Here is a 25,234-nt window from a genome sequence, read left to right as displayed (position 1 = left end):
AAAGGCAATTCTAGCACTTCTTCTTGTGGTTATACATTTTTAAGATTCCTTTCTAAATTTTCCCTTTAATAAACCTTGAGAATACGAGATAAAGCGATGGGGAGGCAGGAACACTCATCTCCTAGCACCTAATACACAATTTAAAATCTGCAGAGATAAAACATTTCCATTTGAGGACCTCTACTTAATGCAAGTCATCACAGCAGTTAATGCATTAGTGTACAGTAATATAAAGCTCCTTACTATACAGAAATGTCATACAGACTTGCCACATCTTCCTACATGGTCACATTCAGCATTTGGAGCTCTGAATTACACTTCAGAGAAGTTATTCTATTTAATTGACAGAAAGGATACCTTTGAATTAAAACCCTGACATGGTTGCACAGTTACCTCCAGAATCATGCCAATGAAATTACTTACATAAAAAATAAGGTGTTTGCACGAAAAAGTCCATCTTTTCAGTCATCCTTGAGAGAATGGCGTATTTCCCACTCTCAAAGAGACTTTAATCCAGAATTTGATTGCTAATTAATACTGTGCCCTCAGTGATCTTTTAGCTAACACTAAACTGTGGTCCATTTGATTCATAAGTTCCTCAAGAGCACTTTGTTTTTGAAGTATTGCAAAGCAGTGAAAATAGAAGCGTTTTATTTGTTGTTATCTATTCCAACACTTGGTCTACATTCCTGGCTGTAAGTTGGGGTTTTTCTTCTTCCTTTTTTAAAATCTCTACACTTGGGAGGAAGGTGAAGAAGAGGTCTGACACTCCTACATATTTGCTTCAATTATGTAACATGCTGTTCTGCTGGAAAGACAATTTTGGACTTTTTTTATTTTGAGCTTGAATTAAAAAGAAAGTTTAAGGCACTCTTTTGTTAAGAGATCTTTGTTATACAGGCTGGTAAAACTACATAAACAGAAAGAAATGGTTGTGAAAATTTATTTCCAAATCCATGTTCTGCATTTAAAAGGAGCATGTACAGTCATAAAAAGGTAAAAATAAGAGGCAGGGAGGGATGGGAATTATCTAAATACACATATAGCTGCAAATTTCCTCTCTCATATTTTACAGATAAAAATCTTTCTAATGTATTTTGGACACATACTAGCATCTTCTTTGTTAGTCCAATAAAATAGATGACAATTTGTTTGGTTTTTACTCTATTCACTTACTACTTTTATTATTTGCTTCTTGGACATATTATCATCCTGTTAAATAGATATTCTGAAAATAGTCAGAAAACCCAAACACACCCACCATTTATGACTAATGAGCAGCTGCTAGTGCTGCTTCTGCTATTTTTCTTATACATGCAAATTGTTGTACACTACCTTTCCACAGCATTTAGCCTTGTCTATGATCTTCAGTGCAAACTCCTTTCCTGTGGATCTAGCAAGAAAAATGAGAGAACCATTATTTAGAAACTGCTCAACAAATTGCGGCATTATGTGTAAGAATATACATCATTGTAACAGAATGCCTTGACCCATGGAGGTTGCTGACAGAAAATTCGGACAGAATGACAGAATGGACTTGATTTTGGTTTTTGTCCTCTCAGCAGCATTTGAGCCTGCTGTTTCCCTGACTACCACAACCTAGCTCATTTTGTATATTAATCCCAGGCTCCAGCTGCAATTCATTCTTCTGTGACCTGGTGCAACTCTGCCACTTCTTTAATGCAACATGCAAAATTTGTCTTGAGCCTCCCACTTAGCTTTGTTCAACTGGTAGGCTTTAAAGATAAATCATACACATTTATGTCTAAGTGAGCAGAAGAAAGACTGATACCCTACTGGAAAAATTCAATAGGATTCAGCAGAGCTAAAAAGACATAGTTCATTACAGACTAGTCTAAAATCCCACAGAATTTATTGGGCACTAATTTTGACCTTTTGTATTTCATTCTTTCTTTAAATTTATGGAATTCTATAGCAGTCATCTAAAGTCCCATGACATTTAAGAGCATAGTTATACACAAAGTAAAAAGGATTATGTTTTTAGTAAATATTCTCACAGAAAGGAGCTCTTGTTTGCTTTTTGCACCTGTAAGCATTTCTCCAGAAGGGGAGAAAATGAGAGAAAAAAGCAACACAAATGAGTTACCTTTTTTTTTTGTAAAAACAAGGATGACATTACTACTTATATTAATAATGAATTAAAAATCACAAGAAAATGCTGCAAGACCCTGTTGCTACTCTTTTGTGTTCTGTCAGTACCTACAGGCTCCAGTGTGCATCAGAACACCACTAGCATTTATGGTAAAAAACACCGGAGGCAGTTACAGAAACAAAAGTCAGGCATATTTTTAAACTTCCAGGTTAATTTTCACTATCCTTTTGGCATTAGATACAGCTAGTCAAAATTAGTACCTTACAGAAAAAGGAACTGAATTAATGTCTCATATCCAATTTATCCATTATTGAAAAAATACAGTAGAGAATCTCTGCTCTGAAAGTGCAGCTGTAGCTGCGAGGTTGTCATAGTTACAGCCTGATCTGGTCTTTAGATGGAAGTGTTATCTAAATGGTATCTGTGAAATGCCATCCTCTTACATTATAGACCTGATGTTAAATCTATTACGAATGCAGTGAGTAATTCAGAACCACAATTTATGCGTTATACTAAATTAAGTGCATTATCTGAAAGCCTGCAAACAACTGATCAGCAAAACCCACTTAATAAACCTTCAGCACTTACGCTGTGTAGAAAGCGGAGTTAACATTCACAAAGCCAATTCATCAACCTACTCTAAATCCCTCTTGCAAATGTTCTTTACTATAGCATCTAAGAAAAAAGTCCTGCATATCATCCACAGAATTTGTGTGCTAATACCACTGCGTATCACACACCAGTATTGTCTGACAGGTTTCTGGTATTCTTCTGTCTAGCTGTCAGTGTCCATCTGTTCGCTCATGTCTTTATATACAGACATATAGGCACCTTTTACAAAAGAGACCATCTTACTCTTTTTGTAGAACAGCTGGTATAACAGGATCCTGGCTCCAGGAAACTAAGGCTTCTAAGCACAACACTATTAGAAATTAAGTATAATAAGTAATAGGAACTGAAAGACAAGCATTTATAGTTGGCATTTCCTCTCTCCTTGTTATCATTAGCAACTATTGTATATTTATTTTATATAAAATTCATTTAATAATGTTTCACTAAATATAAACATTTGATTACATACAAAACTAGATTTTTAAGTTTAATTTTGCCTTTTTTTTTTTTAAATAATTGGAAGGTTGTTTTTCTAGTCTAGTCCCCTCATTCCAAAAAGCACAGATGAAGTTTTGAAACCCAAGTGACTTAGCATCCCTTGTCCCATTTTCAGTGGAACTCAAGTGACTTCCAAAATGCACAGTCAATGTTCCTGAAAATGATGAGTTATCATCTTTTGCTTTTAACCTGGTATCTTTCATGAATGTTGTTCACTCTATAGATTACAAAGGATGTGTGGCCAGTTTCAGGGTGCATGGGAGAAGACTGTGAAGCAACATTCATTTGGTGCACCAAAAACTTGGGGTTTTTAAGCCATGGCAGAGGCTTCAAGAGACAAGGTATGCTGGGGCCTGATGGCATCCACCTGTCCCGATGGGGAAAACGCATCTGTGTAAGCTGGCACAGATGATCAAGAGAGCTTTAAACTAGAATCAATGGGGGAAGGGGATATCAACAGGATTGCAGTAGGTAAGCCAAGGGTTGGCATGGCATTGCCTGAGGGTGGCAATGCTAGTGGGAACATTTACACTGCTCCTGGGAGCACGGAGGGTTCAGGAGTGTATCTATCCGAAATGCTTGTACACCCACACACACAGCATGGGAAACAAACAGGATGAACTGGAAGCCCTGGTAAGATCTCAGAGCTACGATATCATTGGCATTAGTGAGACTTGATGGAATGAGTTCAACAATTGGAGTGCTGGGATGGAGGGCTACAGACTGTTCAGGAGGGATAGGCAGGGCAGGCGAGGTGGAGGTGTTGCACTATACATAAGGGAGAAGTTTGATTGTACAGCCCTTACAGTTAGTGATGATATAGTTGAGAGCCTCTGGGTGAGGATTAGGGGGATGGAAAACAACGGAGATGTTGTAGTGGGTGTCTACTACCGATAGCCCAGCCAGGATGTAAGCACTGATGAGTTATTCTATAGGCAATTAGGAGAAATTTCTGCATCAGTAGCCTTTGTCCTTACGGGACATTTCAGTTTCCCAGACATCAACAGGGAATATCATACTGCTGTGATGAGCAGGTCTTGGAAATTCTTGAAGTTTGTAGGAGATAACTTCTTGTCACAGGTACTCAGTGAGCCAGCTAGGAAAGATGCCCTCCTAGATTTGCTATTTGCAAATAGAGAAGGAGGCATGGGGGATGTGATGGTGCCACTGTCTTGGAGACAGTGATCATGGAATGGTTGAGTTTACATTTTTTGGTGTAATGAGAAAAAAGGACAGCTGAGTTGCTATGCTGGATTTCAAGAAAGCAAACTTTCAGGTATTCAGGGAGCTATTTACAAAGTACCCTGGGAATCTGCTTTTGAGGGCTTAAGAGTCCACGATTGTGGGTCAGTCATTAAGAATCACCTTTTAGAAGCACAGGAGCAGGCAATCCCAGTGTCATAAGTCAAGCAAGTGGGGAGAAGACCAGCTTGGCTGAACAGGAAATTCCTTGTGGAGCTCAAGAGTAAAAAGAAATTGTATGATCTCTGGAAAGAGAATAAAAGCCTGCCAGGCTTTGCAGGAAGATTACAGAGCCATGGTTCATATATGCAGGGAGAAGACACGAAAGGACAAAGCTCAATTAGAGTTGAAACTGGCCAGTGTTGTTTCAGGTTAACAAGAAGGGCTTTATAAAATATGTTAATAGCAAGAGAAAGTCTAAAAAAAACCATTGGACTGATACTTGTTGAAGATGGTCATCTGACTAATAGTGATGAAAAAAAAGCAGAGGTATTCATTGTGGTTTTTGCCTCAGTCTTTAATAATACTGATAGACCTTGGGCTGCCCGGTCTCCTGAGTCATAGGACTATAAGTGTGGGAACAGTGACTTTGCATTGCGGACGCTGAAATTGTAAGGGACCAGCTGTATCAGCTGAATGTTCACAAGTCCATGGGGCCTGATGAGATTCACCCCAGAGTATTGAAGGAGCTAGCAGATGTTAAGGCAGGACCCCTCTCCATCATCTACCAAACGTCTTGGGAGTCTGGGGAGGTGCCTGCTGACTGGAAGCTAGCCAATGTTATTCCGGTTGACGAAAAGAGTGTGAAGAAAGATGCAAGGAACTACAGTCTAACTTCAGTTCCTGGAAAAATTATGGAGAAGATTATCCTGAGGGCATTTAAAGAATAATGCAATCATCAGGCACAGTCAACATGGATTCATGAAGCGAAAGTCCTGTTTAACTAATATGATATCCTTCTATGATAAGGTCACCCACCTAGTGGATGAAGGGAAGGTAGGTGATGCAGTCTTTCTGACTTTTAGTAAGGCTTTTGATACTGTCCCTCAGAGCATCCTTCTGGACAAGTTGTCCAACTGTGGGATGAGTGGGTTCACAGTGTGCTGGGTAAAGAACTGGCTGAAGGGCAGAGCTCAAAGGGTGGTAGTGAATGGGGTACATCTGGTTGGTGACCGGTCACCAGTGGTGCTTGTCAAGGTTCAATTCTAGGGCAGTCCTGCTCAATGTATTTATCAACAATCTGGATGCACAAGTTGAATGCACCATTAGCAAGTTTGCTACTGATACAAAACTGGGAGGTGCTGTTGACTCTCTTGAGGGACAAGAGGCCTTGCAGAGGGATCTAGACAGATTGGAGCATTGGGCTATGATTACTGTGATGAAATTTAACAAGTCTAAATGCTGGATTCTGCACCTAGGACAGAGTAATGCTGGGCACAAGTATAAATTAGGAGAGGAGTGGCTGGACAGCAGCGCTGCAGAATGGGATGTGGGGTGCTGGTTAAAAGCAGGCTCAGTATAAGTCAGCAGTGTGCCCTGGCAGCCAAGAGGGCGAACCGCATCCTAGGGTGCATCAAACACAATATAACTAGCTGGTCAAAAGAGGTGTTTATCCCGCTATATTCACCATTGGCGTGGCCTCGCCTTGAGCCCTGTGTGCAGGTCTGGACCTCACAATTTAAGAAGGATGTTAAGGTTCTTGAATGTGTCCAACACCAACAAAGCTAGTGAAAGGGCTGGAAGGAATGTCCTATGAGGAATGGCTAAGAAATTTGAGCTTGTCTAGTTTGGATCATCATCCACCAGATGAGGATCAAATAACAGAAACTGTTTCTGTAACTTTTATGGTTTTACAGACATTGGCTGAATTTGCCCAGTATTTGTGTACAAGTAGGAGATTCCTCATAATATTTAAGAAGCTGACATAACTCTCAGACTGATGAAGACAGCAGAAGGTGCTTCTAGAAAATACACTGAGAAAGTGACAGTCTGTTATGTTTGCACTAGCAGCAAAGTGTGACACACAGCTTGCGGAGGAAGAGCAGTAACAGCACGGGTCTGTAAAGATACCCTGTCTACCCCATGGGAAATCAGGCACAAGAATATTTCAGAGTCTGGAATATTGAAAGGCTGATTCACAAAGTCTCTGACTACTCACCACACTACTTCGCAGAAGAAGCAAGCACAAGGGAATGAGTAGCATTGGCTAATGGCCACCAACTGCATGCCTTTAAGAATACTTTGACCACAGTACACTTAAAGCTGTGAAAAATCATTTAAGCAGCAGAATTGCTCAGGTAGAAGGGTGGAGGGGGGGTTGTTGCTCAAAGACTGTTTAGACGCTACATACAATTTCCTGCCATCCACAACAGTCTGTTGTGTGAGGGGATTTCTTGAAGATCTGTTCCTTAAGAGCCTCCATTAGAAGGTGATACCTACTTTAGTTTTTGCATTAAAAAGCCACGTTCCTCTGCTGCTCTCATATTGCTTAATAGTGGAATAATACATAGGAAGCTCTGTGTGTTTTGCTATGCCTAGTTCTCCTGAAGTGTAGGTATATCTAGGTATATCTTTGCCACTGCTCTTTGGTTTAATCTCATCACATTTTCTATGAAATTATGCTAACGCACAGGGCTTTATCCCATAAAATAAACAGCAGTACCAAACAGTTTCTTTGCTCACCGTTCTACGCACTCCTTTACAACAGCAAAATTGCCATCACCAATCACCTTTCCCACTTTATACTTCTCAAGAATGGTAGATGACCCTGAGCACTTGCTTCCATTCACACCTGCAAAAGAGCAAGGTCAATAATGCAAGCTGAAGAGAAGCATCAGCAGGATGCAATATATCCCCAATAGGTTCCACAGATACAGAAGAGTCACAAATGCAAAACAAAACTTAAAAGTAAGCTGTTTTCTTCACAGATTATTCCCTTGTTTTTATCTCAAACATAAGAAAGAACAAGATAAGACTAATCAGAGTTGTTTGACCTTTTAACACACAAATCACATATTACTATGTTCTTGTCTGGACGTATTCTAAAGGTAATGAATGCAGTTAGAAGTCCTTAGTCTAAATATTTTTTGAACTCAAAATACTTTTTTTGAAGTATCTTTCTGCATACTCAAAGCAATAATACAAATAAAATTAATCTATGATGCATGTAAAAAAACCAAAAGTTTTATCTGCTGAATTTCTTCAAGTTCCCTTAGCTGCTGCCGAAACATCCAAAATGCAAATAAGTTTGATAGCTGCTTATTTTTAAATTAAAAAATTGACTTTAAAATTAAATTTAAAGATAATAAAAAAATAACATTGCTTTAAAGAGATAAGGAACGAAAGACTAAGTTTAGATAAGGTCATTTGATGGGCTAGTGGTTCTTCCTGAAGCACATGTGGTCTTTTGAGGAGGGCTCACTTTCAATCCAGCCACAAACACATTTCTGGTGATACTCTGCAGGTCATGTTCCAAACCACATGAATTCCTAATAGTGACTATTGAAAAGCAAGGTCCACTAATATGCTACCCACTTGACCAAAAAAAGAACACAATTTATTTCCTAGCTTTACTGCCTTGATGTAGAAAATACGATCACAATTTTTCCAAGATAAGGTTGATGACAAGGTATCAAATATCTCAGAACAAAAAATGATTTGGAGTCATCAGAAGCCATCTAGAAGGCTAAACTAACTGCCACCTACAACAAAATTTTTGCAAGGATTGTTACCAATTATTGGTGTCCTACCTTCAGGGCTCTGGCAATGGAGTGATTCAGGTACACCATTCACATTGGAAGAAGATCCACCATGTGGAGGGATCTGTGGAAGTACATAAGAACTTATTATTTCTGATGGTAAAGTAATCACAAGAAAAAGCCAGACAAAAAAACAGCGAAGTTAGAAAAAACCACCCTAAAAACACCTATAACAGAAGTTGTTTACTTTTTTACTCCCATCTTATTCTTAGTCTTGCTTTCTCACAGTTCATCATCATTATCATACATCATTGTCACTTGTACCAGTTTAAGATTCAGCCCTGCTATTCCCACTTAGAGAAGCAGTTGGACAGATTTCAGTAAACAGAAAAGAAAACTCCCTCCAGCTACACCAACTTCCATCTAAATCTCTTTAGATTAGCACTGAAACATGCTAGAAAGGTAAAGCAGAGATGTTTGCATGGCCCGACTAGTTTTCATTTAAAGAAGAGAATTTTGGCGTAGGTGGCCGGATACATCTACAATAGTCAGATTTGCTTGGTAATCTAGCGGTCTATATTTTACGTTATTATGGATGTGAAGATTTATGACATCTACAAGCACTTCAAGTTAGATGTCTGATACGCATCCAGACACAGATCCAGTTTTAGTAACTGTGACACTCCGTAAAAAAGAAATATCTAAATTATTTTGAAAGATAAAGGCTGAAAAAAACTACTTTTGCTGCACTAACAACTTAATTGGTACTCGATATAAATCTTCACAATTCTACTTGAAGTCATCCTTTCATACACGGACATACAGAACAATCAATTTTTATTTTAAAAAGGGGTGAAGGCATAGGAATGAATGCCATAAATAGTAAAACGTACTGGGTGTGTTCTATGCACCACTGTTTTATAAGCTCTCCCATTACAGTTAAACATAAGGAAGCTCTATGAAATTAAAATACATTTTAAATTATCCCCCCTCCTCTACGTAACATTTCTTGCTGTTCTGTGAAGCCCCGTATCTTGTTTTCTTCATGGGCTATTATAGTAATTCTCACCACTCACCACATAAAGGATTAAAATGCTTCTCTGCCTTAAGCTCAGTGTCTGTTGAAATGGCTTTGCATGACACCAGGAATGCATATACAGCATTTTCTGTTTTAGCTGACATTGTCTAGTTACACTGCTGAATATTTTAAATCATTAACACTATTGTCAATAAAAGAACTGAACTGACAGATAGGGATATTGTCTAAAGGCTCATGAAATGCTAATGAATGCTTAAGTTTCTAGTGGCAGCTGAGCTGTCAAATCTGCTAAAGGTACAGTAACTAGAACCTGCACAACTTAATTTTGCAAAGCCTCTAAAACAATGATGTTTACTAGCATTTGGCATAGAAGTAGCATCAGACAGCAACCAGTCAAGCTACTACTATGCTCCTTGCTAATAACTTAAAACCAGGCTGTGTTAATGCTGCTGTCTTTCTGAGTTATCTATTTATTTAACAAGGATCAGGAACAAGGACATTGGGGTTAAATGACATTTGTGCAAAATCATGAGTCAGTCTCTTAACCAGTCAGTCACATTTTCTTCAAGCATGGAAAGTATTAGTCATCAGCCAAAAATATTAGTAATCTATTTTGGGTCTTCAGCATTGTAATCAGGTCAGAGGATGACTGGACACATTCCTTCTTAGCACAGTATTTACAAGAAGCAAACAGCAACAGGAAAAAAGATAAAAGGAATATGAAAAGAATCTAATGCTGCTGTTGTGGTGGGGGTGCTAAATCAGAATTTGAAACGGCAGTTTTAACCTTAGCTCTGTCACTAATTCACCGCACAGCTCTAGATGTGAGAGACAACTCACCCTACAACAGAGATTGCTTGTAATTTGGGTGCTGTAGGTCTCTGTCTCAGTTCCTCAGCAGCAAAATCAGTCCAGTCTTTCCTACTGTGTCAGAGCACAGTAGAAATAAACTCCTAAGATGTCTGCAAGGTGCTTGACTAGCCAGAAAAGGTGAGGAGGCGGTAGGAATTGACAATAAGTGACACAGAATAGTGATTTTTATTACTAAAGTAATTTTCTAATCATTTAACTACTCAGTAACATATTTAGAATATCTTGTACTGTTGGTATCCCAACAGCTGCAGGTATTTTGAAGGTCAAGTAAAAATTTTGGATAAGCAAGCAGACTTGACGGGTTCCCTAGCCATTCCTGAAGTAGCAAGGAGAAGAGAAAAGGATGTGTGTTGCTTTCATAGTACACTAGTGAATATGGATGGCATCTACAATCACACTGCAGATTAGGTTTTGCAACAATTCCTCCTCCTGTATTCTAGTCCACACAGAACTACTGCTCTCTTCCAACACTGTTCCCCTTACCCATGACAAATTCAGAGTGCACAGGTCTTAAAATCCACCCTCTCAAATACACATGCAAGTCCTAGAAAACTCAGACCTGAGACAGAATTTGATTTTTTGTTTTTAAAAGCTCACAGAGTAATTTCTTCAAATAAAACAATCACCTTAGAATGTCGATGCTACTAGCCAAGAACATCTTATGCCGACAGTCACTACTGTTCCATTTAAACTTTATGCAATACAGAATGTAACAATTATTGTTTTTACTTCCTTCAAGTTGCCTCCCTGCAGGTAATTTCAACAGCACATCCCAGAGCCAAAGGCAGCATACAAAACAGTTGTTAGAGATACTGAGACTATCTTGGTGAACACACTGTTCTCAAAACTAGTTGTATATAGTTTTATAGATTTAATTAGAGATGCTCTAAAAAGTTACAAAAGGTACTGAGCTGAAAAAAGCTGCCCAACTGTTTTGTTTTCTTCACATGCTGAACTATTTTCTGTGGAATAACCATTTTTCAGGTTCACAAAAATATCTAAACACATTTCTCTATATTTTATATTATTTTTTACAGACTGACTATGACTTTAATCACCCAGTTTATCAACATGACACACGGTTTTGTGAGAAACACTCACATTAGATCTGTCACATCCTTAAGCTTAACACACCTACTTTAGTACACAATGTGCTTATTACACCTTGACGTAACACCTAAGGAACGGGTATTTAGCATTCTTCCTTTCACCTCTACTAATATCCTACCCATTAAAAACTCTATTTTATACTTTGCACTGTAGGATTTTTCTTTTTTGTACTGTCTTATATATCCAATGTATAATGTGCCAGACAGCTGCATCCTGCCAGATTCTTTGTATTAGTTTTCCACGTAAGTTAATGATAAGAAATTGAAAGCACAAAAGAAAAGAATTTAAAACAAAAAAATTAAAGGCCTTTAAACCATCACAGAGTCCAAGAGCATTAACTGAAATGGGTATGAAAATGTAAGGTGATATATAAGTAGCAGAGAGGGACTGGCCCAAGATTCCCTTAAAATCTGGATCACAGCATAAGTCAGTGACTTGTGAATGAAAAAGTAGCAGCTTGACAGTCATTTTAATCAAGCTACATCTACTGGTCCAGTAGCAAAGATTTTTAAGAAATGGTTTGAGTCAAAATGCTATCAATATACCTGAAAAAATGTTTGTGTTTAAAACAGAAATGTGCAGTGACATAAGAAAGTAAACCCAGATAACTACACATCTGCTGGGATTTTATTTTTTCCATCATGAGAGTGCAAGGAAGAATCCACAGATAGAAACCCATATTCTCTTGAAGTGAAATGGTACCTTGGTTGCCAAACCTTTGCACTCAGGATTAGATTAACTGCTCATGACACAAACATTGGAGGAAACATTTGGGGTTTTTTTTTGTATTGAAGGAAATACTTAACTTCTTGGCAGCTACATGGGATGGTGCCTTCTAGAGCACCCATCTAAAGGTTTCCTGTGTCTGTCCGTCTTGCCTGTCTGGATAGAAATGAAGGACTTTTGCCATCAGGTTGCTAGGCATACAATGTCCTGTACGCATATGTGCAAGTCCTTCTTTGACTTCAGACTTCCTATGGTCGATCAACATCTTCATAGTATGTCTAAGATGCACTAAAGGTGCTGCCCTTGTCCTCCCACACATTCATAATGTGCTGAAGAGACTCTGAACTGCATGGTATACATGTACGTACACACACCCACGCCCTTGCGTCTGGAAAATTCCAGACACAAATATGGGACCCCTAAACAAACATTACTGTTACTATTCGGAACCTGTAATATGCTCAAAGAGTATCTAGCCTAACTTAGATAAAGTATGTCTAATATTGTTAACTTTTCCTTGAGTTCTGATCTGGCACTGCTGTGATAATCTTTCATCTGAAGGTTAAGAAGAGAATGTGAACTCTCATACCTTCAGAAAATCTCTTTGATATTCTCAAAGAAGCTTTCTCTGTCTTTATAAAAACATTCAAACTGGTGATGACTAACTGTACACTATGACTATTTTAATGAAATTGTGAATTAACTGTTTGCAGCAGTATTCTCTGAAATCTGGGGACCCTTTCATAGTGTCACTGTAATTCTTCCTGAAAGACTGCAGTAAGAAAGGGCTAAAACAGTGAGATGATGTTAGTATTTATCATTATAATGCTTAATAGTAACATAATCTGTAAGACAGAAACTTTGTATTTTTTAAGTGATACTTACTTAAACACCGCTAGCAACCAACTATACCGAGAAACTACTTGTAACAATACAATAGCCAATCAGAACGTAATGATTTTGCTACCATGAATTTGAGCATACATGGTATGGCATATATATAATGTCATGCATTTTATTGCACCGCTCTGGAAACACCAAAGAACCACATAAAGATTTACCCTTTTTCTAACGAGATTCTGAGTCGCATCACATTACATAAAGCATTTAGCAAAACGATGCCAAAGGTGAATGGACTTGTCACTAAGTGCAATATCTCAGTTTCCCTACCAGCACAATTTAGCCAACGCTTTTTATTCATTGAGCAAGAAAGATGCTGAACTGTAAATTCAACAACAGTTGAACAGTTAAAGAATTCCTCTAAGAACTGCTATTGCACCTGTGTCACTAGGTTGGATAACTGCATGTAAATATTCTTAACGTGTAACTGCTAACAGAAGCACATGTATACAAAACTGAAGACATGAAAACCTTAATGAAGATAGGCACTAATCTTTCAAATCACTTAAGCACATGTTTTACTTTAAGTACATTAACATCCTCGTTGAAGTAAAAGCGACTAGTCAGTAGCTTAAAGTTAAGCAAGTGCTTAAATTATTTGTTGGATCAGGTTTTAATGCCCTTTCACTTTGGTCATTTGGTCAATCAATTGAAAAAGTAATACTGAAACAAATTCAAACACAATTCTATTTAGCATAACTGGGATTCTAAGAAAGGCCTCAACTCTAAAGCTTCTTTATTTGTACAATTTTTTTTTTTCTTTTTAAAAAAATGACAAGACTTTGTGGTACTTAATTACAAGAGGCAACAATAAAACACATCCAAGTAAGTATAAGGAAGCTATGACACCACTTTCCAAATCTCATATTTAATCCAGTCTCTGGATGACTTTTATGGTATGAAGTGTGCATAGTAACAGGTGTACTGGAAGAGCTAAGAGCCAAAGAACCCCAAACAGCATTGCATATCTGTGCATCTATAAATGCACACTTAGAACCAAGGAAAAAGGTTAAACCTTTCAATTGTCACCTGCCTACAGAACAGCAAAAGGACTCCTCTCAGTCAGTTGTCCTGTGCCGCCTAATGCACTATTACCATTATTTCTTAATCCAAGAACGAGTTGTAATCTCTATGGAAAAGTTAATAGAAAAATAAGAAACTCAGCACATTTGCTCAAAAAAGAATATCGTACAAAGTCTTTTACTTCATGCCCATACTTGTTAACTTCTATAGCTAAATCTTTACCTTGAAACAAACCCTCTGCAAACTGAAACGCTTAGTTACAGACTAAGATTGTGACATTAGAAATAAACAACTTTAATAAGAATACACAGTACCATTCAATTAGGTGCATGGTATCCATATTTGTCACTTACTGGAATAAAGGCATTTATTTGGAGTTGTGGGAAAATTCTGTAGTATTTACTGTTCTTAAGCCATAGCATAAATTCCTTACTACAATAAAATCTCAGACTCCAGTACAATTTTTTAAAAACAATTCTGCAAGATTGGTACGTTGGACAGCAAACTGGCTTACTGAAAAATTAATAGCACAAGGGCACTCCGGTTGGAAGAGCTAAAAAGGACGGAAGGAAAGCCCTTCTCTTTAAAGATAAGCTGTTCATGAAAAGTGTTTTCTGCAAGGAGTTTTCTGTGCCTGAGCGTATCACTTCTGCTTATAAAGTGTTGTGAAGCAGAAGAAATCCTTGGGGATTGAAGAGACTTGACTTTTCCTTTAAAGTGGCATTTGGAGAAGATGATGTAAGACTCAACGTCTGAGACAGAAAAAATTGCTGCTGCAATCAGTATCTTTTGCAAGTTTACTGCCTTGATGACTAGCATTATCATTTAAGCTCTACGTTGATTGCCAAACTTCAAAAAGCTTAGCCAAGTTCTAATCTATAGTCAAATATCTTATTTGCTCTGGCTTTCCAAACAACACAGTTTTTAAAGTACAATTCATGTGCAGCTGCTCCAATGGTCTGCTCTTTACAGGAAACAGAAACCATCAACCTTGATTTGTTCCCTTTTCCTGCTGCCCCAAGCTCATAGAAAAACATTATTAAGTGTTGCTGTTTCATGCTCTACAAAAATAAACATATATGATTTCTACATGACAAATCAGCCAAAATATTGCACTTCCAAAGCCAGAAAACTCAGAAATGTACTTTATTCTTACACTGTCTGCCATGGTATTTATATCCACATTTCCATTCAGCTGTATGCATGGCACCTTCTTTATACAAGTGCAAGAACTTGTCTGCGTAGCAATGCAGTCTTAGCAACGAGGAATTATTTAACAATAGGGAAAAGCAGTAATCACAAAATAATACAATTCGTCCCTGCTTTCCTGCTGTTTTCCTCATCAGGCTGGCCAAGATCAATCCTACAAAAATAATAATGAGTTTCTTAAAATAATCTGTTTTTGCATAAAGCCATGCCTCCCTGTTACCAGTTTTATGCTGATACTTTACCAAAATGGTCATTACTACTAGAATGTAATCAAGAAATAAGGGTCACTGCAAAGTGCACTTGATCCTTTTGGAATTTATCCTGAGATTCACCAGATAACTTTCCCTATCTTTAGTCTCAGCAGCATAGCTGGGATCCTCCTACTGAACAGATGCATCCTAATGGGATAAAACAAGAGGTGCTCACTATTTCAAGTAACACGTCAGCTCTGAGATGATTAATTTGGTTTTGCTGTTTTCTTGGCACGAAAACCCATTAGTATCCAGCATCAATTAAATTCCAAAATGAATAAGTACAACAACCTACATCAGTGAAATTGTCAGCGAAGGGGAAAGAGGACGTGTCCGCTTTACTGACAATTGCTTGTTACTATCAGAATTGTCTCTATCTTAACGGAGCTTTAATCGGCTAAAAGCAGACAGGACAGCATGGGGATGAAAAGAACCAAAAATCTAGTTTCTAAACTTATAATTTCATTAAAGAAAGATAAAAGAGCATTTGTTAAATATAGTGAAGACCAACTGAGAGCCTCAAGTCCATTGACTTTGGTGTCCTCTACTGTAAGTTCTATAGCAGAGCTGTCCAGACAAATTTTAAAGACACATGGTTCTACTCTTCAATGTCAGAACTATTACTGCTCTTGAAAATGCTTTATAGGGGAAAGGCCAATCTATGTTGCTTTGGACAAAGAGAAGCTATGGGATGGTATAGCTTAACAACATAAAGGCAGAGATCAACGCTAAATTGCCACAATGAACCAAACAACTAAAAATATATTAGAATTAAACAAATAAATAAAAAACTTTTTTCAGAATTATCACAGAAGCATGGCAGAAATCAGTGCCATACTCCTTGCAAAACAGATAAAGGCTTAGTAACAATTAACATGTGAAAACCCAAATCTAAGTATTATTCAAATCATGTCCTTTAACCGGTCTCTTAATTGAGAAAACAGTTTTCCGCAGAATTATGTGGCCTCTTCACAACTGTAGTGTTCACCAATGGGAGCTATTACTTGATCAGAATAATCAGTGTGAACCATCCACTGTGCTTCCAGAAAGGCTGCAGTTGATGAATTAATAAGAAAATTCTCCTTGAAAGGACAGCTGCACAAATGCAGCAGTAATATGCTCAACTGTGCTCCAGACTGTTACTTTTATTTTACTGAGTGAAAGCACAGAGCAGCCTCTGTAAATACTAACAATTTTTAAGTGGCAGAGGAAGAGAATTCTCTTGGTTCAAAAAAGAGAAAAATCTGCAAGACATCAGGCTGCTCCCAAAGGAACCCCTCACATGCTTTCAGGCAGCAGACTGCATTAAGGGGTGAAATTGTGTACCACAGATGAAGTTTTGGGCTTCAGATGAAGTTCTGGGCAATGTTACAAGAATGTAAGGTATCCAAAACAGGATACGACATTTATACAGGCTGAGAAAATATAAATTACTTAGGGGGTTCCTGCAGTCCACAAAACAATGGAAAATTTGGAGGTCAAATTGGCATGTTCAAACCACCTTTCCTAGGCTGAGAGTTCCATCCTGCCAACCAAAGACAAAATACATAAATCTTACTTAAAATGTCTTCTCCACTGCAACTCAAAAATCATACTAGCAAGGCTACCCTATAGAATTATAACTCTTTTTTGTCTTTTTCTTTTTTTTCTTCTTCAGCAGCAATGTTACACATCACTCAATGAATAACAGAATTTAGGGGTTTTGATGTTTATTGCACTTACCTTGAGTCCACGAAAGCTGCCTGGGCTTGTTGGTGAAGAACTGGAGGACTTTGTAGATTTTGGGGTGGATAATTGACTGCTTGGCGTTCCATTAACTGGCCAAAGCAATAAAAGCAAACAAATAAAAGAAAGGATGAATAAAAGTCAAAACCCCTAACTTGCTTTTAAACATAACATACCTCTCTGACAAGTTATCACTCAAGTCTGCATACAAAGACCAAAACAGACTCCACAGCATTTCTGAATAAATCATATGCTTGCATGCCACACAACCGTGCCCCCAAAACTCATGTGCTTGGATATGGGATCAAGAAGACATACAAATATTGCATTGTCATTCTAGAGATCAAAAAGGCCCATTCTGTCCTTTGCCAGTGCAAAAGCTTTGGGCAAATAATAGCCACAGCCTTATATAATATAATTCACAATAAAATACTGAGAGACAAAGTGTTCATAAAGACATTTGACCCTCCATCTCTCCTTTTTGGATCAATGCCTTACTTTATAGGAATATACAATGTTTCACAGAACACAAGTTTTTTTGGTTTTTTTCCCCAAGAAAAAAAACCAAACAAGAATTATGAGCTGTTTGGATGATAAAAGAACTTAAGAAGTAGTAGTTCAGAAAAATATTGATTTAGGGGGAAAAAACCCAGCAAGGTAAAAGCTAGTAGGTTATTTCTGAACTTCCAAGAAGTTCAAGTGTCTGTGAAAACATACAATATCCTCCCTCTTGACTTCAAGACTTAATTCATTTTAAGTCCAGTTTTCCACAGATACAACATCTGTTATATCCCTGGTGACTTGAATGTAACTTAGGTCAGTCCTTTTATTTTTCTGAAAAACAAACTGATGAATTTCATTACGCAGACAGAACAGCACACTGCTCATCATACACAAATGTGATGCAACATTCTATGATGCAACATTATTTCCTCTCTAGCTGAACCTCATTTTTCCTAGGAAAGGAAAATACTAGGCAGAAATTTAAGAGCGAAAAAGATTTCATAGCTGATTCTTGGTGAGGAATTATTTTTTCCGAAAGAAAAAAAGCAACCTTGGCAAATAGAAACTTAGGTTCAACCTCAATAATTGTTACACCTGCACATTTACACATTCAGAGGTCTGTCATGGGTTATGCATCACTTCCTAACCAGCATTACTGGATTTATTTTAAAAGTGTCTATTAACCTAGTACCCTAACATTCTATGAGGGCTGAAGATGCCTTCCAAGTACTATTTTTACAATCTGAGCAGTCCGTCTGCCAGTAGGCCAGGCTGACTGCACTGCAACTTCCACAAATCCCTGTTGTTACAAAAATCTATTTCTCTGATGTGTGATGTTAAGATACAACTAATTGGATTTAACTACAGAACAAGTCTGTCTTGAAGACTGATAACTTGGATTTACATTGCCAGATCTGTTACAGGACTAAGATCTTAGTCTCTTCTCTTAAAAGTATTCAATATGTTTAGTATATTTTTGTCTTGACTTTAACACGGGTTGCCTGTAAGAACAATAGGCAATTTTTTTTCTTTTTTTTTTTTAAGAAGCTAAAAGTATTTAAGAGTATATGTTCCTCCTGCAGACTTCTTTCCATTACTTTGCTTTAGATAACCTTCTTGAAATCTGGCATAACAATGCATCCTTGTCTTATAAAGACTTTGCAAGTATGACAATGAAAAGGGCTAGTGAATGCTATCTTACTGTTTTCTGCTTCTTGCATACACAATTTCCTCTAGCCATTAGAAAAAATACTGAGCTGTAAAGTTCATGACCAAAAATGAAATACTTCAGTAGAAGAATTGCCTTCCAAATGACCAAGTATTACTCAGGAGGAAAAAACTTCTGTTTATTGACAAACTCTTTTTATACAGCTCACAGAAAGGTCACCATTACCTGAACATGACAGAACTACTACACTATAAGACATCCTTATCTGTCTTCAAGTCACTACCATCCTTTTAAGCATTGACAGAACCACTACACTATACCTGTGAAACTGGCTGGCTGACATAATCTTCTTCCCTCTCCTAACTGTCTACGGAACATCCCAGCCTATACTGACAGTACTGTAGCTCTTTGCTAATACCTTAGATATGCTTGGTAGACAAGGGTGGTGCTCTGACACAGGGTTGTGACTAGGTGATGGCCAGAGGTCCTTTCCAACTTTTGTCCTTCTGTGATTCTACAACACCTGGTATGTTGTGCTGAGGACCCTATTTAAAAGAGCTGTCTGTAGATACAGCTTTGCCAATGTCTTCTGAGACAACTTCACTGCAAGTGAGTTGATACACAACTGCGACAACAGTAGAAGCTGGAAGTGGCCCTATGTAGATGTAAAAATTTTGCACCTATAGCGAGTCAGACAACTGCTTGTCCTAGTTTTGCTGGGGTAGAGTTAATTTTCTTCATAGTAGCTAGTATGTGGCTTTGTTTTGGATTTGTGCTGGAAACAGTGTTGATAATTCAGGAATGTTTTTGTTATTGCTGAGCAGTGCTTACAGAGTCAAGGCCTTTTCTGCTCCTCACACCACCCTGCCAGCACATAGGCTGGGGGTGCACAAAAACTTGGGAGGAGACATAGCCGAGACGGCTGACCCCAACTGACCAAAGGGATATTCCATACCATATGACATCATGCTCAGCAATAAAACTAGGGAAAGGGTTGCGGCTGGGAGCTGCTGCTTGGGGACTGGCTGGGCATCGCTTGGTTCGTGATAAGTAATTGTTTCCATTCGCATCACTTGTCTGTCTTGGGTTTTATTTCTCTCTGTTATTTTCATTTTAATTACAATTATTATTAATTTTATTTCAATTATTAAACTGTTCTTATCTCAACCCATGAGTTTTCTCACTTTTACCCTTGTAATTCTCTTCCCCCATCCCATTGGGGAAGGGAGTGAGCGAGCAGCTGTGTGGTGCTTAGTTGCTGGCTGGAGTTAAACCACAACCCTATTTCAGGCAGCAGCACTTTTATTTTTCCCCTCAAAAACCACACAAGCAATCTGTATTAATTTTTGGCACAAACTTGTCCGCTGCTATTGATTTGCTGATTATTTCACGTATATGCAAAATTTACCTTTCTTACCTATTTCCTCAGTATAAGTTACTTTGAGGTTTCTTTTGACATGTATAGCAGCCTGAATACACAGAAAAAAAAATTCTTCTCTGTCGTTCTCTTAGTAGTACATATCAGGCTACAATTCTTTAGCATATTAGATTGTTCAAAACTGAAAAACCTTTGAATCTCTTAAATTATTACCTTCTAGTATGGTCCAAAGTCTCAACTTATTTGCTAATCAAAATACATGTTAATTCTTTTAGTGATACTTTCACTTTGAACTGAAGGTTCAAAGAGGTGTCTCAGTGTTTTAGAACTGAGGCCAAAATAATACGAGAAAACAAAGGAAGGTAAAAAACTGCAAATAAAATGAAAAACTATGGCGTGTTTTTGCACTGCTTTTTTCGGCCACTCCTACCCCTGCCTTTTTGCACTGGTTATTATTTTATTTTATATTATTTTATTACAAAATATTATAATATTTTATATAGTCTATTATAACATGCTTTAGAATATACATACAAACGTATTGCTCCTCAGAATGCTCCTCTACTTGTAGTCAAATTATACCTTTACAAACTTTGACACCATTAGCAGATGTCCAACAACTATAAAGCATCATTTATATTATTTCACTCAAACAATCTACTTCAACAAAGAACCTATACCCACTATGTCTCTGGTTCACTGAATGCAAAATGTGTGTTTGAAGCTTGAAAATATTCACAAATACAGTGAAAAGAATACAGGTAAATGGAAAGGGAGGAGACACACTAGTGATATACAGCCATAATAGCAATGGCTCACCTGGGGATTTTGCTGAAGCATAAGCACTGGAGTAGTGGCCACCCCTCTTTACTGTACTCATATATTTGACACAAAGGGAAAAAGACATTAAGGAAAGAAGTTATTAAACAGCTCTGAACATGCATGAAAGGAAGAAGGGTAAATAAAGATAAGTAAAGACTATATGAGAAAAAATTGCGAGTAAATACCAGCAACTTTGGGTAATTTTTTCTAATTAACCTAACCGAAAGGGTGTCCAAGTAGACATAAGTAAGGAAATGACAGCATTGATTTCTAAATGCTTTGCATAAAATTCACAGTTGATAGATATCCCATGTGATCTCACTAGAGTTAACAGGATTGCATGAAATGTAGATCAGTTGTGATCTGCCCTTCATGGTACATTTTTCTTTGTTGTTACTGCGATCCTTCTTTGAAGCTTTTCAGTTAATTATGCAACCATTATAAACAGATGATAAATATTCCACTTTGAAAGAACCCAAAGACTAAAATTACTCTAACCAGCATCAATTAAGCAAAACAAATATTGATATGGAAATGAGAATATGGAACATGTCACAGTTTTGAATACACACACAGGAGCTTACACGTACAGTTACATTCAAAACAGAGCATCATATGTTTACATATTCAAATGGTTTGATTTCAGGGCTACTTCTCCAGGTCTGAGGGGAAAAAATTAATTTTTATTGTATTTAGAAATTAAATACAGAGGTAAAAAAAGGAAAAAAACCAAGTTTCTCCATTCTATTTATTTGCATAAAAGACTCAATGGGTGGAACACATGGTGCTTAGCCAAACCCCTGGCAAAAACACAATGTGAACGTTTGCTTGAAATTACAGGAGGCACAAGAAGAAGAAAAAGAATTTCTCTGTAAATGGGCAACAGTGTTCCAGAACATGTCCTAAAATTACTTGAAACAGCAAAATCCTGTATTTCTGACAAAATTTGGCTTAGATAGGACAAACTTTTCAAATTCAAAACACTTAAGGGTATACTCTAGTTCAATGAACATGAATTTAACCACATAACCATCCTGTAGTTTATGGTCTTAAATAAAATCAAGTGCCATACTGAAAACATATCCCAAGTGTACAATTATCACAAATTATTCCAATGTTCATAAACTGAAACTTTTTGTGCCTCTTAATTAAAAAATAGAAACCACATTTCTACTCAGGATTGAAAAATAAATGCAAATTTTATTATAAACTAGTATTAAATCTGTGAGGCAAACTGAAAAAAAAAAATTTCCCCTCAGGAAACGAAGCATGGCATCTGTATTTCAGAGCCACCAGTTTTTTCACCCCATTAAGAAAATTCTGACTTCGGTGTATTTTACATGTTCAGCTCTTTCCTAGAAGTAGTACCTGAGGCAGGTGATTTGCTTCGATGTGAAGGTCCTGGACTTTTGGACCCAGTATGCCTCATACCAGATGATCGGGAGTAAGAGGACTTCATGACACGGCACTCTACAAAGCAAGCAGATAGAGTTTTAACATTTCAATGTACAGGCTTCCTCCAAACACTACTGTTGCCATTTATTATCCAGAAAATGAACATCAGTATCTTCTAAACATGCTTGTCCAACTGAATGCAACAAATTTCTAAGAGTATCTCAGAACTTTAACGTATATACCATACAAACATATTGGAGCTTCTCAAATGCTGTACGTAACATTCTGCATGTAACATTTCTTCATGTCTTGAAGCTGGATTATTACTATAATTGAAGTTTGTAACTACACACAGCTGAAAGAGTAAAGAAGTCAGCTGATGCCAAGGTTTTCTGATAATTCAGTAAATCCTGCAAGCTATAACGGCAGCTTCATATAGGGCAACTGCACAGCAAGCCCCATTTACTTTCTTTTGCAAGAAACTGATGTTGTGACCAATTTTTAAAGAGGTGAAAAGTACCTGTAGTTTCCAAAAGGCTGAGAAAGTAGGTTACTGGCATTTACATCAGCTATATTTCATTAAATAAAGGACAACCTATATAGGAAAGGAATAAATAGGCACACATGCACTGACATTTCCAAAATAAAAATTTTAATTCCTACAGTTAGCATCCACTGCAAATCACTCCCAATGGAATTATATAAATTTCCCTCCTAATTTTGTCCTTGTTATTCATCACTATGATGTCAATGCCATCATTATGATGCTACGCCACCACCAAAACAGTAAGTGCACCTGCATGCCCTGCTGGTCAAGCCACGTTCCACTCTGTACCTAACCTGCTTTTCTGCATTAAGACCTCCAGAGTTATTAGAGGAAGCAGGGACCACCAAAGCTGAAGAGACAAAGGGAGAAAAAAACTTTAGGGACAGGGTCTGTTTTCCAAGAAAATAGGTCAGGTTTGTTACTGCATTTTAACAGACTTACAGAATCCAGATGGTTTGGGAAAAATTTTTAATTCATACAAAAATATATTTCCATGTATATTTTCCTAAATCACACAACTCTTGAGGACTGAGCAGGAGGGTGGAGGGGAGAGAGTTATCAATGAAGTTGACTATTTCAGTAGGTTTAGGATGTACAGTCTTACCGCTGTGATCCAACACAAAGTCATCCTGAGCATACCGGTATTTCTCAGGCCCACATGCAATGAAGACATCATCATCTCCAAAGAAGTCCTGCAAGCATGTCACCTTGACAGCAAAACATACAAAGCAAAATAAACAAATGCAGTACTTTAAAATACTAAATCTTCAGTTAGTCAGCAACAATTATGAAGTTTGTGTTTTCCTTTTCACAGTGATACCACAATGTTCTTTTATAATGACAGAAACACTCCACTTCTCAAGTACTTCAGCTCTCTCAATAGTGCAGGAAGCAAAAAGAATGCAAAATATGACTGCCCCTCACCTCCAAAAACACCTCTTCTTACATTTAACACCTGTATTTCTGCCTCTAACTCCACATGCATGCTGATGGACTTACAAGACCATCTATAACGCTACTCAAATATCAACACTTCCTGTATTCTTACATTAATTGCTTATAGGAAAGTCTCGAGTTAGAATGATTGCCTCTATGATTTATTTTTTTTTTTAATGCTCTGAGGCATGTTTTAATGTCCTGTCAAAAAAAAATTAATTCCCTCTGTTATTCAAAGGTATTCCATATTCAAGAAAAAAAGAAATACAGACTCCCTTTCATGCCCTTTGCAGCTCTGTCTGTTCTTACTTGTCCCAGTAATGATGTTACAATGTATTTCAAGAAGGATGGGGATGTCAGAAAGAAAAATGTTTTAGACATTCTCTAAAAACACAAAACCAAAGACCTTGAAGAAATCCTTACTCCTCAAAAGTCAATAAAAGTCAGCTTGTAAAGGAGCAAGTGTCTGCTTTAAAAACAATTAAAACCAAAACCATCACAACAAGAAATCCCACTGAACTCATTCTAACTCCCTTGAAAGAAAAAAAGTGTCTGCAAGGTAGCAAGCTATTTTTAAAATGTAAACAGATTAAAATTTTACCGTATCATTGTTTCCCTTCTTTTTAACATCTCACACCCAAATGAGATCTGGGAATAAAAGCTATGTAGAAGCTAAGAAAGTTAGAACCATTTGGTTAAAACCATGTAATTAAAGAGGTAGAACAAAAAACTGATTTTAGGGAAACTAGCTTTTTTCCTTCCCAGATACCTGTCAACACCATTTGCACAGTTTACCCACTGTGATAATGGTAAACATCGGCAGAACTACAGGAAAGGGTCTCTACTGCCTGCAATATTCTGGGAAACACTCAGAATATCAATGACCCTCAGCTCTCTGTAAGAACACCCACACAGGGCATTCAGCAGCAGCGCAGTTGTCATGGCAGCTCGCCCAGGATAACAGCCGGTGCCCTTACAGCAAGGTCCTCACTACGGTGCCACATACAGTATCCAGCATTTGTGTCACTGTCTGAGGCAGCCAAAGGACTCCAGCCACCACCAAATTCCTTTAATTGTTATCTTACCACTGCAGTGAAAATCTGCTCTCATTGGCGAGAGATGTTTTCAGCTGCGCTTGAAACCGCTGCTTCTAGTGAAGCAAAGAGGCAGTAATAACTGGATTCAAGAGGTTGCACAAATTTAAGAGAAGTTTTGCTAACATGGGATTTATTCCTCTCTACTTAATAAGTCTCTCTGCTAATAAGAGGACTCATTATCATTTCCACAGTTTTCAGGAAACCAGCAACCAACCCAAACCCACCACTACAGCAACAGCTGTGAGAAAGTGTTCCCAAAGCTTATCCCAGTAGCACTGCTGGACACGGGCAGAGATGTTCTGTGAGGCACAAGTTCACTCCCAAAAGCCCCCCAAACTGGCTGCCATTTCCACAAGCGCTCCCTACCC

At 37.7% G+C, this 25,234-nt stretch overlaps 1 protein-coding gene across 2 annotated transcripts in view; it reads right to left on the bottom strand.

Moving 5' to 3' along the window:
- DCLK2 (doublecortin like kinase 2) overlaps positions 1-25,234 on the bottom strand; it is a gene marked incomplete at its 5' end in the record, with an annotated part of 87,575 nt that overhangs the window by 17,918 nt on the left and 44,423 nt on the right. The window contains 7 exons of one of the 2 annotated variants that reach the window (XM_081998814.1): positions 1,336-1,393; positions 7,148-7,256; positions 8,215-8,287; positions 17,017-17,111; positions 20,889-20,939; positions 22,260-22,361; positions 23,438-23,540. In XM_081998814.1, coding sequence (XP_081854940.1) covers positions 1,336-1,393; positions 7,148-7,256; positions 8,215-8,287; positions 17,017-17,111; positions 20,889-20,939; positions 22,260-22,361; positions 23,438-23,540 — 591 coding nt within the window. The remainder of the gene's footprint in view (positions 1-1,335; positions 1,394-7,147; positions 7,257-8,214; positions 8,288-17,016; positions 17,112-20,888; positions 20,940-22,259; positions 22,362-23,437; positions 23,541-25,234) is intronic. The other variant, XM_081998815.1, reaches the window with a different exon arrangement.

This window comes from Phaethon aethereus (genome assembly GCF_964289735.1).
Source record: "Phaethon aethereus genome assembly, chromosome: 4".
NCBI lineage: Eukaryota > Metazoa > Chordata > Aves > Phaethontiformes > Phaethontidae > Phaethon > Phaethon aethereus.
The sequence above is the reverse complement of the archived record's forward strand: the minus strand, read 5'-3'. Positions and strand labels throughout refer to the sequence as shown.